Source organism: Camelus dromedarius, chromosome 12, assembly GCF_036321535.1.
Source record: "Camelus dromedarius isolate mCamDro1 chromosome 12, mCamDro1.pat, whole genome shotgun sequence".
Lineage (NCBI taxonomy): Eukaryota > Metazoa > Chordata > Mammalia > Artiodactyla > Camelidae > Camelus > Camelus dromedarius.
The window spans coordinates 17,394,973-17,413,333 of NC_087447.1; the positions used below are offsets into that span (position 1 = coordinate 17,394,973).

The 18,361-nt window shown below is 39.2% G+C and overlaps 1 protein-coding gene across 3 annotated transcripts in view; it reads right to left on the minus strand.

Moving 5' to 3' along the window:
• Positions 1 to 4,046: 4,046 nt before the first annotated feature.
• The window catches only part of TTC17 (tetratricopeptide repeat domain 17), a 102,095-nt gene continuing 87,780 nt past the window's right edge, over positions 4,047 to 18,361 (minus strand). For 2 of the 3 annotated variants that reach the window (XM_011000601.3, XM_064492428.1), the window contains exons 23-25: positions 8,621 to 8,740; positions 6,792 to 6,935; positions 4,047 to 5,188 (exon numbers count right to left, since the gene is read on the minus strand). In XM_011000601.3, the coding sequence (XP_010998903.2) occupies positions 5,057 to 5,188; positions 6,792 to 6,935; positions 8,621 to 8,740 (396 nt within the window). In that variant the 3' untranslated portion in view covers positions 4,047 to 5,056. Of the gene's footprint in view, positions 5,189 to 6,791; positions 6,936 to 8,620; positions 8,741 to 10,498; positions 11,261 to 18,361 lie in introns of those variants that run through there. The other variant, XM_031459769.2, reaches the window with a different exon arrangement.

An 18,361-nucleotide genomic window follows, 5' to 3' on the forward strand; every position in this document is an offset into this window, starting at 1 on the left:
TGACGCTCATTCTGCGTGGAAATGAGCTGACCATGTATCTTCTTTTTTTTTTTAATTGAAGTATAGTTGATTTAGAGTTTTGTATTAGTTTCTGGTGTACAGCAAAGTGAGTTTATATATATACATACACTTTTTCAGATTATTTTCCATTATATTTTATTACAAGATATTGAACATAGTTCCCTGTGCTTGTTGTTTATCTATTTTATACATAGTAGTTTGTATCTGTCAATCCCCGATTCCTAACTTATCCCTCTCCTCCTTCCCTTTGGCAACAGTAAGTTTGTTTCCTACATCTGTGAGTCTGTTTCTGTTTTGTAAGTGAGTCCATTTGTATCATTTTTTCAGATTCCACATATGAGTGATATCATATAATATTTGTCTTTCTGTCTGACTTAGTATGTCATCTCTAGGTCCATCCATATTGCTGCAAATGGCATTATTTCATTCTTTTTTTGGCTGAGTATATTCCATTGTATATATAGACCACATCTTCTTTATCTAGTCATCTGTCGATAGACATTTAAGTTGCTTCCATTTCTTGGCTATTGTAAATAATGCTATGAAAGTTGGGGTGCACGTATCTTCCCGAGTTAGTTTTCTTCAGATATATGCCCAGGAATGTGATTACTGGATCACATGGTAGCCCTATTTTTGTTTTCTAAGGAATCTCCATATTGTTTTCTGTAGCGGCTGCACCAATTTACATTCCTACCAACAGTGTAGGAGGATTCCCTTTTCTCCATACCCTCCCCAGCATTTATTTGTAGACTTTAGAGAGATAGCAATTCTGACCAGTGTAAGGTGGTACCTCATTGTAGCTTTGACTGGCATTTCTCTAATAATTAGCGATGTTGAGCACCTTTTCATGTGCCTGTTGGCCATCTGTATATTTTCCTTGTAGAAACATCTATTTAGGTCTTCTGCCCATTTTTTGATTGAGTTGTTTTTGTTGTTGCTGAGTTGTATGAGCTGTTTGTATATTTTGGAAATTAAGCACTTGTGGGTTGCATCATTTGCAAATACTTTCTCCAGGTCCAAAAGTTGTCTTTTCCTTTTGTTCATGATTTCCTTCACTGAGCAAAAGCTTTAAGTTTGATTAGATCCTACTTGTTTGTTTTTGCTTTTATTTCTATTGCCTTGGGAGACTGCCCTAAGAAAACATTGGTACTGTTTATGTCAGAGAATGTTTTATGTTCTCTTCTAGGAGCTTTATGGTGTCAGGTCTTATATTGAAGTCTTCAGGCCATTTTGAGTTTACTTTTTGTGTATAGTGTGAGGGAGTGTTCTAACTTCATTTACTTACATGTGGCTGTCCAGCTTTCTCAGCACCATATGCTTAAGAGACTGTGTTTTCTCCATTGTGTATTCTTGCCTCCTTTGTCAAAGACTAATTGACCATAGGTGTGGGGGCTTATTTCTGGGCTCTCTATTCTGTTTCATGGATCCATATGTCTGTTTTTGTGCCAGTACCACGCTGTTTTGATTATGGTAGCTCTGTAGTATTGTCTAAGGTCTGGGAGGGTTAGGCCTTTCCAGCTTTGTTCTTTTTCCTCAGGATGGCTTTGACAATTCTGTGTCTGCTGACCATGTATCTTGTCTCCAGAGGCTCAGCTGTATGTCCAATAAAGGTCTATATCCCCTGCTCTTACAATTTGTGGGCCTGGAAGTAAACAGTTACTTGATTAAAAAAAAAAAAAGTCACTGAACTATTGAATTAATAATGGTGGACAGACCCAGCAATACCTTAGAGAAGCTACAGCAGCATCAGGGAGAAGATACTGGAAATTGAAAGGGAGAGGGAAGACTAAATCAGGGACAGCTCCAGAGGTCATGTGAAGCTGTTCTCACTTAACCTACAGAGATACTATCTGGCCTCTCTGCCCCGCCTGAGCCACCCATTGCTCCTGATCCATGTGAAGCACTTTGAACAGGGACAGGCACACACTATGCAATGAACAGATGTTAGCTCTTCGTATTAGCATGGGTCTTCAATCCTGCCACCAGATTTTTCCCAATTCTAGAAATAAATTAAGAGTTTTATTCCATTTCTGGACCCTGATGCAAAAGCCTGACTGCTTAAGAAAGTGAGTCCTAGCCTGGAAAGTGAGGAATTTGTCCTATGAAAGCATTTAATACAAATACCTGAGAAAAATTTTATCTGTTTTTTGCTTTGGTAGATTTCTTGTCTTCCAATACACTAACACTCTCTTCAGCTGTGTCCAGTCTAACCTATCCACTGAGATATTTATTTCAGTAATATTTTTCACTTGTAGGATTCCTATGTGGTTTTTTTTCACCATATCTACCTGCCCATGTTTCATAATTTTTCTGATATACAGGTGCTAGTCTTTTAACTATGTGAACACTTTCAGCATTCTTACTTTTCAAATTGCTCTACTGCTTCTTGGACATCAGGCGTGAATTCTCCTGTTGTTGGGCATGTAAACCGTCTGACCTCATAACGTTGGAATTTCCCAGTTCTCAGACTTTAAATCTGTACTCTTGTCTATATTCTCTCACATCCCTAATGATCTCATCCAGTCACATGGTTTCAGATACTATTCCCACACCTGTGACCTCCAAATTTAAATCTCCAGCATTCATATCCTCTGATAATCCTAATTTATACAACTGTCTACATGGTATCGTCACATGGTCTACATAAAACTGAATTCCTTATCTTCCCCCAAAATTCTTGTCTAACTTTGGTCTTCCCAACTAAGTTAATAGCAACTCTCTCCTTCTAATTACTCAGGTCAAAAAATCCTAGAGTAATCTTGACTCCTGTTAAAATAGGTCAGATAATGTTACTGCTCTCCTTAAAACTAGTGACTTGCAATGACAGATAGAGCCCTACAAAAAACAAACAAAAACCAAAAAAAAAAAAAAAAAAAAACACTACACAATCTGGCTCACCTCTTCGGCTTCATCTCCTATTACTCTCCTGTTTTGAAACTTTCAGTATGCTCCTGCCTCAGGGCATCTACTTTTGCTGTTCCATAATGTTGTGTAAATGGAATTATATAGTACATAGCCTTTGGAGTCTGACTTCTTTCACTTAACATAATGTGAGGGAAAAGAAAAAATTTATACAAAGAACAGATCAACAGTTGCCAAGGGTTAAGGGTGATGTTTGACTAGAAAGGGGCAGAGTGAAGGAGTCTTTTCGGGGTGATGAACGTTTTGTGTCTTGTTTGTTGTGGTGGCTGCATGACTCTCTGCATTTGTCAAAACTCAAAGAACTACACCAAAGTGAATTTCACTGTATGTAAATTAAAAAAAAGAAGTTTCAGGAAAAACTAAATGCCACCTTTTGGAGAGGTGGGGAAACAGGGAAGACACTCAGACACACACGTTAATTCATAAGGATCCTCCGAGTGAAAAGAGGTCACTTTATCCAGCAGTCAGTCAATGAACTCACAATTCTCATTCAAAATTGATTTTTTAAAATACATCTGATAAAACTTCGAAATTAGCTGGACTCATGCTGTGTAAAAGATGGAGTGCTCACAGGTATCTCTGCTCACCTGCTTCTAAAAAAAGTCACACAGTCTGTGAGAGAACCAAATGCTCCAGGTTCAGCGACCCAGGGTTAGATCTGACCGGTGTCTGACAAGGTTCTAGCAAAGTCTACTAGAAACTGTGTTCGGTGGAGTTCTGTCCCAAATGGAACGCTCAATTTTCACTGGTACGGCTCTCACCAAGGTTCTCCCCAGAGTTTACTTGGATGAAGTTTAGGGTCGGTGCTCACCTGAGGGGACACGACTCTGTGGCTTGGATTATTCCTCCTTTTCCAGGAAGGTCAATTATCAACTCTGAACACCTGCTGACTGTGCAGCTTTCCTAGTCAAATGCATCATGCTAATAACTTCACCAACCATAAAACCCAGTGATGGATTGTTTCCTCCCTCACCTTGCTGCTGTGGGAAGAAAGAAAGTAAAAAGACAACTAGGACTTGAGAAGACCTGACCCAGGATTACAGTTAGGTTTCAGAGCTGTCCAGATGAGCCTGCTTCTAAAGAAGAACCACACCACAGACCTATTTTGTTCATAAACAACTTTTATTTTTGTCCTCATTATGTGCCCTTGAAGATTCCCAAATGTCTGGAGTTTCTGACTCTCCTGGGACCAGAGGTATAAGCATTGTACGGAAACACTCAACCTTGGCTCATCACTCTCCTGAAGGGCTCCGTCTGGAGGCCTCAGAGAGAGGGAGCTGACACTCACGCCTTATTTCAAGATGGGTAACACAGTGAACAAAGAATTAGTAAAACATAGACTCAGTCTGTAGAGGGCTTCAAATATACATATTCTATATATATAAACCTGTTATATAGGATTTCCACTTATTGGTTTCCTTGTAATTTGTAATTAAAGTACAAATGATATAGATGTTGTACACTGCTGATTTCCCCTGCTCAGCCCCCCTCCCTCCCCAACATAAATAACATCACAAAGGTCAGGTGATCCTAAGAGTTTCTGATGTTGTAAATATTTTGTTTTTAAAATTTCCCTTCCTCCCCTGCAAACTACCTCTGAGTTGTGACACAGCAGCACGGAACGGACGAGACTGGGGGCAGCGTGGGGGTTGAGAGGAGAGAGCGCAGAACATGGCTTCTCACTGACTGGCACCAGGTGGGCTTCTGCATTTCCACTGACAACAGAGGCTACAACAGGAAGCAGAGAATGTGCAATGCGGCTTCGTCCTCCACCCAAGAGGAGGAGGCTGGCTGGACCACTGAGAAAAGCCCTAAAGGCATCGAGGTTTTGGAGACAGAGCACAGCTCCAGAAATGTCTTGGCTCAGTATTTACACAATATCTTTAAGCTGCATTTTCCTTTTAAGAAAGTTGTGTTTCTGAGGTTGGCTGGGGGAAAGAAGGAACTTAAAAACAAAAACAAACCAATTCCCATGTAAAAGTCCTGCTATATGTCTTATTTGGTTGTTTAAGCACACATCATTAAAGGTAGATACTGACAATGATTGGTTTCTTTTCTGATTCCTGTTTTGAAGAGATGAGAAGAGAGAGAGACAGGAGAAAAGGGAGGTGAGCTAAGGAGAGCGCCGCCCCTTCTTCAGCATTAAGTGACACTGGATGGTCTGGATCCTGTTCTTGGCCGGGACAAACTCGGGTTGCAGCTTCAGTGTAGACTCGTACCACACCAGTGCTTTTTCAAACTCTTCCTGTGAGGGGCCAAGGGACAAACGTGAGAGGGCTACCACCACCAGACTAAATATACATGGTGACTTCTTTCTTCTTGAAGAGCACATCTGTGGGCGTGACAATCCGGAGGTATTTTCTCAGTGGATCTAACTCTCTGAGGAAAACTCTGGGGTCTGGAGGAAACAACCAGCTCCATCCCCAAGGTCCAGAATCACAAGGAAAACTGTGGCAGAGCCTAAGAGCTGGGGGAAAGGGGAGGTCAACTCTACAGAGGTTCGGCCCAATGACAGGAGTCATCGTGGTAGTGACGGTAGGAAACCGGCACAACTGAGTGCCTGCTGCGCGCCAGGCCCAGAGCTCGGTGCTTTATGAAACCCTTTCACTGAATCCTTGCAGAGACCTCTAGAACTATGCCTGAAAGCTCATTAGGCATCTGCCTGAATTTTCTACTGTAACTGGAAAGACGGAAGTAAAGTCAGGTATTTCAATTAGAATCATACATTTTGAAACAGTTCCTTATGCTCCCTAACACTTGGAAATGTGAACACGGTTTGGAAATGATCCCGGCCATTCTGAAGGCGTTAATCTTTCCTTAGACTAGTACTCCTGACGAAGAGCCTGAACCAGCTGGCTAAACGCGCCCTCCAGCCAAGTGAGAGCAGAATTCCTCATTCACAGCAGCAAATTCACTTACTGGGGACGAAAATAGAGTCTTCAGTCTTAAGAAGCAGAGGGGGAAATCTGCACATTCAGCAATACCTACCTGGCCAAATTATATTTCCTGCCTTTGAAGTCAGGGATGACACACAAAACTTAGAGCCTGAAGCTGCTCACTGTATTAACCTTCATGGAGAGCAGCTTGGGAACAGCCCCATGCGGGACAGCAAGCTTTCGATGGAAGTGGATGGCAAAATTCTCATGTTAAATTCGGCTATGACAGTTTCTGGGCAACCCCTGGGATTTTCAGTTCTGAAATCGGTCCTCATTCTGACCAGAGTACAGGGTTCTGGATGACAGCTTTGCCATTTCGTCTGTAAATGGTATCCCATGAAACTAGTGGCATTCCACCATTCGCTGAACATTTGGTGAGCACCTACTATGTGCCAAATACTGTCAAGTGCTAGGAACAGGGAGATGAAGGGGAGCCTCTTAAGGAGCTCCTGGTCTAGGGGCAGAGACAAACACTTAAAGGTTATAAAACCGGGTGAAAACACAACAAGAGACATATGCACAGGGCATCGTGAGTGCGACCACTGGGACCCAGCCCAACGTGGAAGTAACAGCACATGAGTGTGTGTCTCCACATGGAGAGTTAGGTAAGGTTTTCTGGAACAGGCGATGTCTCCAGAAAACTGTGGGTAAATCTCACTCTACTGGTAATGTTAGACTCACAGTGAGGACCCACGTAGCTGCAAACACTTGGATGAATTCCCTGTATTATTTTTAAAAACTCAAACCCCTTACCTTTTAAGATATACCTTTCGTGGAGAGCTAACACTTTCAGACACAAAACTTACAGGAAACTGGAGGACACTGACATAGTCAAAGAAGTTTGAGATCAAAGAAGATGTGCCCCTGAGAGAAAGCGGCAGAGTTGGTCTGCTCCGCTCACGCCAACCTCACCATTGCCACGTAGACGTTGCCCAGCGTGAAGTGATTCACGGCAAAGTGAGGTGCGATCTCCACGGCCATGGTGGCCACGATGACGGCGTCGTTCCAGAGCTTGGCGTTGTGCAGGATGTTGGCCAGGCTGATCAGGGGCACGTCCTGGGAGAGGAAGGAGAATGCAAGAAGTTAGAATATTGGTTTTTAAGCTTTCCTTCTTGGCTGTTGTGATGGTAAGTAATGTGGTCAGTTTCCTGGTAAATGGCAGAGTCGTGCATCTCAGCGTGGGAGGCAGCGGTTTGCTACGTGTCTGTGACAGGGAAGGAGCTCGCACCAGCGTACCCACACGGTGCTTCTTTCACTGAGAGTCTTGCCTCAAAAAACAAAGCAAAAATGTCAGTTGGGTAAACAATCTGCTGGGTGAGGCTGCTGGTTTCCATCCTGGTGCAAGCTCTGAGTCTCACTGCAGATGTGTAAGGAATAGTTTGTGGCAGACATCGTCCACAGACCACACAGTGAGACGTGCTGTCAGAGCCAAGGTGTCCTCTGCAAGGACGGCCGCACCACCTGAAGCAGGGGCTGGCAAGCTTTGGCTCACAGGCCGCATCCAGCCTGCTGCCTGTTTCTGAAACTTGAACACCGCTCCCATTCCCTTGGGCACTTCTGTTGCTGTCTTCACGCCACCGTGGCAGGAGTGAGTGGCCGCAAAGGAGGCTGGCTGGCCTCAGAGCCTGTATTTGTACTCTCCGGCCCTTTACAGAGAAAGTTCCCTGACCCCGATCTAGAGTCTTGGCCCTTCCCTATCGCCTAGCAGCAGAGAGCACAGACTGATAGGTTGAACAAGCAGCAATATTATTATCACAAATATTTATTAATATCACAAATATTACAAATACGTATTCCCTTTACTGTGTTACCTGAGCAACCACTATCTGTACCACACTGTTCTGCATCCCTGGGTTCTTCTGTAGAAGATGCTGAGAAAACAGAAAAAGAGAACCACCTCTGTCCCTACCAGACACCCACGTAGTAGTGCGTGTCATATATGAGGTCACAGAGGTTTAATACCTTGCCTGAGATCACAAAGCCGGTGAGAGGGAGAGCTGCGTTTAGAGCTCGGCAACGCCTGACAGGAAAGCCCTACCCCTTCCACCAGCCCAAACACCGCCCTTGTGAACAAGAGGACACGGTCTTGTCTTTAGGGAGTATGAGATCTGGAGATTAATGCAGAACTCAGCACGTGTGGATACAAATGTGCTGTTAAAAATTTTTACATTCTCCATCATCCTAACAATGGCTTTTTGAAAAGACTGATGCTACACAGGGTATTCTGGGTGTTTTTGTTTTTGTGGAAAAGATGAAGTCAGATAAAGACCAGGAACTGGCTGATATATATGAACTGGAAATTTGCTTCTGTTTCTGTGTCTGGAAGCAAGTGCCAGACCGGGCACCACAGGCCCCCCCCACCCAGGCCCCCAGGCCCCGGGGAATAAGCCACACCCAGAAGGACTCGAGGCTGACGGCCCACCTAGGCCAGCGTATTTAGTGTGTGTTGGATGGCTCTGAATACAGCAGAAAGGGCACTCAATGATACAATGTCTTACAGTGATCCTGAGGCCCCTCCCTGACGCTCCTCCCACCTTACTGAGGTAGGGAGGGCACCACAGTGGGTATAATTCACGGGCTTGTGGGGGCGAAAACGGGTCACACTTTTTTTGCCCCATCTTAGCCTTCTGCCACTCTCTTACTGGCTGGGTGTGAGGAAGTCCAGTCGAAACCTCAGAATAACCCACTGGACAAGGGAAAGGACCAAGGGATGGAAATTCACACCTCTGGGCCCCACTCACCTTCATCTGGTGTGGAGCGTAGTGGAGGGCCTGGCGTAGGCAGTCAATTGCCTTCTTTCCTTGGCCTTTCACTCTCCAGTAGAGGGCTGCCATGCTGGAAAGGACCCAGGAAGTCTGGTTCTAGAAAAGAATGGTCAGCTAAGGCTGGTGTCTCTTAAATAACATACTGATTTACCACCAAGATTAAGAGCAGTAACACAAATGAATGACCATTTAACTGAGTATCTAGCTGGGGCTGGCAGTCTGCTACACACCTCATGTTCATCCTCTCGTTAATCCTAACAGCAATCCTACAAGCTAGATGCTACCATTACAGCCTTTTTATAGATAAGAAAATTAATCCAGAGAGGCTAAATATTGTGCTCAAATCCACTCAGATTACTAAACAGCAGAACTTTATTTCATGCCCATATTCTTTTGCATTTAAATTTACTTAGCTTTTTGAAAATGTAACTTAGTCATGTTTCAAAAACCAGAAATCATACAAAGTTATAAAGTAAAAAGTCTCCCTAATATCTGTGTCTGTTGTATACAAGTAAACACTAATTTTTAGTTTCTTATGTAACCTAGGATTTCTTTATGATTTATACAAGCAAATATGAATACAGACTTCTCTCTCACCCCTATTTTACAATATAAGAGGTAACATTCATCTGCCCTTTGCTTTTTCCTCTAAACACACACCTTGGAGATCTTTCTACATCAGTGTATGGAAAACCTGTTCATGCTTTTGTTATCAGCTGCATAGTATTCCATTTTTTGGATGTAACATTATTTACTTAACTAGATCCTTATTAATGAATATTCCTCTCTTCCCCAATTTTTCGCTGTTAAAACAATGCTGCAAATATGATCCTGTATAGGTGTGATGTGTACTTGTGAAAGCACATTTGTAGGATACATTTCCAGATGTGGACATGCTATGTCAAGGGGATACACACATTATTTTGACAGATATCACACTGCCCTCCACAGGATTATAACAATTTAATCTCCCACCAGAAATATACACAAGTCCCTGCTTCCTTACGGCCTCACCAAGGAGTCTGTTATTAAACTCCTGGGTTTTCGATAGGTGAAAATGTGGTTTAAATCTGCATTTCCCTTCTTATGAGTAAAGCTGACAAACGTTCCCTGTTTGACAGCCTCTTTTATTTCTTTTCTATTAAGTACCTGTTCTTATATTGTTAGTTCTTCTATGAGGTCTGTATCTTATTTATATGAAAAAGCTTTTTATGTATTAGGGAGATTAGTCCCTTCCTGTATATGCCCTATAGATACATTCCCCCAGGTTCTGAAGTTCACCTTTGGACTTACAGTGCTTTGTGTGATAGAAAGGTTTTGATTTCTACATTGTTCAGTTTATTCATCTATTTCTGATGGTTTCTGGGTTTTCAGTTGTAACAGTTAGGAAGGTCTTGCTTATTCCAAGGTTATCAAGAATTTTTACCATGTTTCTTCCCCCCAGAACTTTTGTAGTTTCATTTTTTCATGTTTAAATTTTTGATTCACTTAAATTTTAACTTGGTGTAAAGTAAAAGATATGGCTCCAATTTAATTTTTTTCCAGATGGCTACTAAGTTATTCCAATAATATTTAATGAATCATTCATCTCTTCACCCACTGTGATGCTATCTTTACCATATATAAAATCTCAGAACCTAATTCAGGTCTAATGTTGACTCTCCCTAACTATCTCATTGGCCCCTTTTGATGGACGATCTCTAACTCCCAATCATCACAGATGAGGCACTCAGAAAACTTACCCTGCTTCCTATCTTATTTTTTTCTTCCAATCTCATTTTCTGGTAAATTTATCATTTTTCATTGTCAGGGCATATAGTATTTATATTTTGTTCTCTCACCCTATTTCCCATCTTTGTTTTTGTGTTGGTTCTACAGTTAAATATATCCCGTGATCACAGGCATCACTTCCAGGTGGCTTCCCCAGTCACCTCCTGGTTGACTGAAGTTCCTCTTCTAGTAGTTTTCTTATGAAGGGTTGATGGGAAAATTATTCTCAGATTGTCGTGAAAGGCTGAACTGTGTTCCTCAAGATTCACATGTTGATGTTTCAGTCTTTAGTATCTCAGAATGTAACTGTATTTAAAATCTTTAAAGAGGTGATTGAGTTAAAATGAGGCCATTATTGTGGGGGCCTAAGCTAACATAACTGGATTTATATTGAAGAATTTACAGAAAACGAAGAGACACATCGGGTTGTGTGTGCAGAGGGACGACCATGTGAAGAGGTGCCAAAAGGGAGGGCAGCTGCAAGCCAAGGGGAGAGGCCTCAGAGGAAACCAACACTGGCGGCACAGGCACCCTCAGTGTGCAGCCTCCAGGACTGTGAGAGAATGAATTTCAATGGTTTAAGCCACCTGGTCTGTAGCAGTTTGTCACAGCAGCTCTAGCAAACTAGTACAATCATATAATTTTAAAACTTCCTGTCTGCAGCCTTCATGCCTGAAGGACAGCTGGCTGGATATAAAACCACAGCTCCTTCTTCCCTTCCTTGAATAATGTGCTGGCATTGCTCCACTGCCTCTTGGTGTGAATGGGTGTGGCACAAAAATCTGAAGCCTGATGTGTTCTTCCTTTATTCACTTGACTCTTCTGAGTGGCCTCCCCAAAGGATTCCTTTTTAAACAAATAAAATTATCTTTCTTTAATGCCAACATTTGACACATACTGAAGAATATATATAGACACACATGTAAAATATGTAATCATGTAAAATATAAATTTATGTTGTAAAGCATAAAATAATGAATATCCCAGAAATCACCACCTGTCCAAAGAATGAACTTGCATCTGCCTATATGTTCTCACACTCTGCCATCCTCTTGCCTTTTCTCCAGAGGCACACAGTATCCCAAGTGTTGTGTCTACTACTCCACTGCTCTTTTTAAACACTGTTCTATCACGTGCACACACATATATTTGCTCCAACAATATAATATTTCATTTACTTCTTCCTGTGCATTATAAAAATGGTATAATACTATACCAGCAGTCCTCTGGGCCTTGGGGTTTTTACTCAACACTCTGTTTCTAAGATTCATCCATGTTGCTGTGTGTAGCTTTAGTTCAATTTCCTTGCTTCACAGTTATATGTTCATTAAGTGAATATACTATAACGTATTTACCTATTTTCTGTAAATGGGGAGTTTGAGTAATTTCGTTTTTAAGTTTTCTGTTGCCAATAAATGTGTAGTTTTTCTAGTTCAGAGTAAATACCTAGGAGTGGAACTGCTGGGTCATAGGATGTGCAAATGCCCAACATAACAAGAGAATGTAAAATTGTTTCCTAAAGGTGTTAAGACAATTTATAATTCCGTGAGCAAATTTTAAAAGTGCCTCTTGCTCTGTATCCTTTCTAATTCTTGGTATCATCAGTAGGAATAAAACAGCATCTTACTGTAGTCTTAATTTGCATTTCCTGATTATTAGTGAGATTGAGAATTGTTTCGTGTGTTGACTGGTCATATATATATATATATATATATATACACACACACATATATGTGTATATATATATATCTTTTTTTCTGTGAATTGTCTGTTAATATCATTTATACATTTTTATATTTTATTATTTATCTTTCTCATCACTTTATTTATATGCTTGGCATGTTCATTGTTGCAGGTTAAATGTGTTACATGAATTTTCTCTCACTCTGGCTTCTCACTAATTTGAAAAATGCCTTTAATTTAAAAAAATTTAAACTTTAATGTAGTTGAGCTTATTAACATTCTTTCTTTTAAGCCTGTGCTTTTGTATCTTCTTCAAGAAACCTTTGTGTACTTCAAGGCCATAATGATCATCTGCCACATTTTACTTTAATTTTTAAAGTTTTGTGTTTGATACTTGAGTCCTTAATTCACACAGAATTCATGTTTTGGGTAAGATGTGAGGTGAGGATTGAACTAAGTAACTGCCTGGGCACAGCTTCCTGAACAGCGCCCTCTTCCCTGCTGACCCTCCACAGCTCTGTGTATGCTGGACTTTCGATTTAGTCCCCTTGGTTATTTCTGTTGATCCTTGAGCAAATGGCATAATGTCGTGTTTTGTAATTTTTCATAAAAGTATGGCAATTCTCACCACCTTTCTCTTCAAGAGTGTCACGTCTATTCTTTATCCTTCCATATAAATGTAAAGATCTGCTTTTTGAGTGCCGTTAAAAAACCTGTTGTTATTTTGATTATAATAGCATTGACTCTATAAATCAAATCAGAGAAAACTGACATGTTTATGGTGTGTGAACTCTTACCCATGAACATTACATATCTTCCTGTTTATTTAGGTCTTTTAAAATGTCTTTCAATAAAGTTTTATCACTTTCTGTACATAGGCCTTATGATTTTTGGTTAGATTTAATATTGGGAACTTTATTTTTTTAACAAACTTTTTTTTAAATTATGCTTTCTAATATTTATGGCTGCTATATAGAAATGCAACTTATTTGTATTTATTGACTTAAAGGCAACCATCTTGATAAGAACATTGTTATTTCTAAAAATTTGTAGATTTTTTTTTAGGTTTCCTATGTAGATAATCACACCATTTCTGGTAACATTTTGTTTTTCTCTTCCTAAGGGATCAAATCAATAACCTAAGCTTCCATACTGAAAAATTTAAAATAGAATAGCAAATTAAATACCAAGCAAGTAGAAGACAGGAAGTAATAAAGGTAAGAGCAGACATCAGTGAAAGAGAAAACAGAAAAACAATACAGGAAAATAAATGGATCTAAAAACCCGTTCTTTGGGAAAATTAATAAAACTGATAAACTTTTAGTCAATCTGATCAGAAAAAAAAAGGAAGAGAAAAGATACAAACTACCAAGATCAGAATTGAGGAGGTATGTTACTACAAATCCTACAGATATTAACATAATGATAAGAGAATATGATGAACAACTTTATGGCAGTAAATTCAATGACTTAAAGTGGACAAATTCCTTTAAGACACAACAACGGTTACTCGAGAAGAAAGATAATTGGAATACTCTCATTAAAGAAAGTGGGTTTGTAGTTAAAAATCTCTCACAAAGAAAACCCCTGGCCCAGGTGGCTTCACTAGTGCAATCTATCAAACACTTGAGGAAGATGTAATACCAATTCTCTACAAATTCTTCCAGAAAAGTAAGGTGGAGGAAACACTTCCAAACTCATTATACAATGGTCATTATTATCCTGATACCAAAACTAGACAAAGTATCATTAGAAAATCAGACTAATACACTTCATAAATACAGATTCAGACATAGACTAATCGGTTTATCAATAGCGGAGAAAGATGTCTATGTTGGTTTGTCAATTTCATTTTTTTTTTTGCTTTTTATATTTTGAGGTTATTTTACTGGGTATGTATCAAGTTAGAAGTGGTATATATTTCTGGTGAATTAAAGCTTTTATCATTGTGTGGTCATTCTCTATGACCCTAATAATTTTTTCTGTTTTGAAATATATTTTTTTCAGGCAATTAATATGTCTACTTCCTTTTGATTAGTATATTCCTTTTTGGTTAGTACTTCCCCATTATTTTCAACATTTTTATTATGCTTTAGGCATGACTCATAAAAACATGTAGCTCTTTAAAAAATTTTCCAATTTGACATTACTGTGACCATTATATTACAGACTGTTTTTAAGATTATCTTATTTCTTGGTTTCTTTTTATCCTGATTCTTGAATGCTTTTTTCCTCCTTCTTTAGGCCATAAATTTCTTGGGTTGACTTTTTTTGGGGGCCTCCCCTTAATTATTTTATCCTCACAGGTTTGGATTTTCACATTCTTTTAAAAGTTATCCTTAAATTTTTACTCAATGTTTAACTTAACGTCCAAGCAATATATTAACTCACACCTCCTGAACACTAAAAGGGCCTCTAAACAACTTAACTCTGATCATCCCACTCTCAAATGTACATTCTATTTTGTTCAGTATTTCTTTTAGTCGTTTAGTCGTTTCTTTTAAAATCTTACAAATTGTTTTCTATAGACAATGTTTGTTTGAATTCGCGTACCTGTGTAATTTTATTTGCTTAGTAAATCTTCCTTTGTCTCGTAGACTCATTCTTTGGCTATCATAACAGAAAAGTTCCTTTAAGGTAGGGTTGTTGGTAGTAAACTTTTTCCAGTTCATTATCTCTGAGCATCTTCATTCTTCCCTTATTGTATGGTTCACAATTCTAGGGGGTCCGGTATCCTCTCAACACCGTGATCCGGCTGAGACAGTTGCTATGAGAATTAGGCTGTCATTTTAGTCATCATTCCTCTATAGGTGATCTGTCCTTTCTTTCTCCATGAAGGCAGAGATCTTTGTCTTAAATTTTTCTTCACCAGTTTATGTCAAGCACCTCAAAAGTATTTGGCACAAAGTAGGCCTTTGCTACACATTTGTTGAATACATGAATGAATGGCTGCTGTGATATTTCTTAAGCTATTTTCTCTCAGATGCAAATCCAAAATTCTGTAATCTGCTTTGTGATACTATGGCTGGAACTCTGCAAAGCACACTTCTTTGCTAGCCAGCTTCTTGTTAGGTTCTGCAAATCTGTGTGCTAAGGGATTGGAAGGCAAGAGGGAGAGGCACTTTCTCTCCCAGTTTGCATGTTGCTCCTGTCAGCGTCATTCTGGCAACTACACTTTGCATGGGCAGCACTCCAGTCTCCAGCTTCTTCCAGCACTCCCAGACCCAGCAGCCAGCCCGTGCTCCCTCCTCAGATGCTGGAACGCTAGCTCAGCCAGAGCGCTCCCACAAACTCCTAGATTCTGAAAACCCTACCTCTTATTTCATCCTGGGGGGTGGGAGCCATTCCCTACAGTTAGCATCTCTGATTTACCTCATTGTTCCCTTTTTTCTTTGTCAGCCCTCCACCACAATGCACAGGCAAGCCTGGGAGATACTGCGGCTCAGTTCTGGACCACCACAATAAAATGAATGTTGAAATAAAGCGAGTCACACGAACTTTTCGGCTTCTCAGTACATATAAATTATGTTTACACTACACTGTAGTCTATTAAGTGTGCAACAGCATTATGTCTCAAAAAACAATGTACACATCCTAATTAAAAAATACTTTCTTGCTAAAAAACTGCTAACCATCATCTGAACCTTCAGCAAGTGGCAATAGTAACAACAAAGGTCACTGATTACAGATCATCAAAACAAATAGCAAGGAAAACGTTTGAATATTGCGAGAATTACCAAAATATGACACAGAGAGACAAACTGAGCAAATGCTATTGGAAAAATAGCACAGACTTGCTCAACAAAGGGCTGCCCTAAACCTTCAACTTGTAAAAAATGTATCATCTGCGAAGTGCAATAAAACAAGGTCTGCCTGTAATCAGTTCTCTCAATTAAACTGCTCTTCTGAAATACCTAATGTCATTTCTGTTTTTCTGACAGTACCCTGACTGAAACAGATGCTTTTAAGATATCTGTCTCTGTTATAATGTATCTTGGCATGGATTTCTTTTTCTTTTTCCAGCTTGAGATACATGGTGCTTCCTGAATCTGCTGATTCGTTTATTTTCTCTGTAACATTCCAGGTACTTTTTTACACAAAGCTTGAGATTCACTATTTAACTGTGCCTAAATATATCTGACTCATCCACTGAGTATTTGACTTAATTACTTAAATAAATATATTTTTAGTTTAAGATGCATTGATTTTTAAAAATTTACCTACTCATTTCTGATATGTCATTTCTTTGATCACCTTTGTGACTACATCTCTTAAGTGTTATTATAATGAAAAAGTTCAAGTATATATAAAAATAAATAAAACAGTAAAATGAACTCCCATGTGCTCATCACCTAGATTCAACGCTTATCAACAACTCATGGTCAACCCAATTTCATATAAACCCTCATCCATGCTAATCTGAAGCAAAGCCCAGACTTTATATAATTTTACCTGTAAGTTTTTCAGTGCTACCTCTAAAAGATAAAACTTCATGTTTAAAACATAAACTTAAAAAATCTGGCCTGAAATATTGAAAACTATTCTTTAATATCATCAAGTATTCATCTGATGTTCCTATTTCCCCCAACTGTCTTATAAAAGTTTGCTTTGCTTTTATAGTTTTAATCACAATCTAAAGTCCATACATTACAATTGGCTAATGTATTCCTTAACTTTCTTGATCTCCAGAATTCCCCTTCATCTAATTTAAAATTTCTACTTTTGTAGAAGAAATAGGATTATTTATCCTGTAGATGTGTACTGACTGGACTCTGCTTATTGCATCCTCATGGAACCATTTGACATGTTCCTTTGTCCTCTGTCCTCCTTTTCCATGGATTGTTGGAGGCTTAATTGGATTCAGATTTAACTTACTGGGGAGGAGTGGGGGTAAAACTATTTCATAGGTGGTAATGTAAACTTCCAACAGTACATACATTGTCTGAGTATCTCTGCTTTAGGCTGCTTCCATGTCTTGGCTATTGTAAATAGTGCTACCATGGACACTGAGGTGAATGTATCTTTTTGAATTACAAGTTTTCTCTAGATATATGCCCAGGAGCTGGATTGCTGGATCATATAGCAGTACTATTTTTAGCTTTTTAAGGAACCTCTATACTGTCTGCCACAGTGGCTGCACAAGTTTACATTCCCACTAACAGTTTGGAGGGTTCCTTTTTTTCCACACCCTCTCCTGCACTTATTTGTAGACTTTTTAATGATGGACATTCTGACTGGTGTGAGAATACCTCACTGTAGTTTTGATTTGCATTTCTCTATTAATTAGTAATGTTGAGCATCTTTTCATGTACCTGTTGGCCATCTGTATGTCTTTCTTGGAGAAATGTCTGTTTAGGTCTTCTGCCCGTTTTTTGATTGGGTTGCTTTTTTTTTTTTGATATTAAGCTGTATAAGCTGTTTGTATATTTTGGAAATTAGTCTCTTGTTAGTTGCATCATTTGCAAATATTTTCTCCCATTCTGTAGGTTCTTTTTGTTTTGTTGATGGTATCCTTAGCTCTGCCAAAAAGCTTTTATGTTTAATTAGGCCCCATTTGTTTATTTTTAGTAGTGGAAATAAAAACAAAAGTAAACAAATGGGACGATACGCATTTTTAAAATGAGAATTTTGTCACAAATGTGGCATTAGATAAATATCAGTTATGTCAAGTTTGCTTATTAGCAAGATGTTCTACATCTTTACTTATTTCTTTGTCTTATTCTTACTTATGAGTTTTACTTAGTTCTATAACCTATGGAGAAGTATGTTAAAGTCTATTTGGACTGTGGATTCATTTATCACTCCTTTTAGATCAGTCAATGCTCGTCTGTATAATGTGAAACTATGCTATTGGTTACATATAGACTTACAATTTTTAATATTCTGGTGGTCTGACCACTTTATCATTATGAATTGTCTTTCTCTGTAGTAATGCTTCTTGCCTTAAATTCCACATTGTCTGATATTCGTATAGTTACACCAGCTTCCTTTTGAATAGTGTTTGCATGACATATTTTTCCATCTGTTTAATTTCGAACATTTTGTATCTTATATTAAGGTGTTACTTGTAAAGAGCACATAATTAGGTTCAGTATTTTAACCTAGTCTGGTAGTATTAGCTCTCTGACTGGGGTACCTAGTCCTTTTATATTTATTGTGATTACTGATACAGTGGGTTTATCACTATCACCTTACTATTTGCATTCTACTTCACCCACCTGTTTTACATTCTTTTGTTTTCTTTGCCTCTTTTACGAACTAATC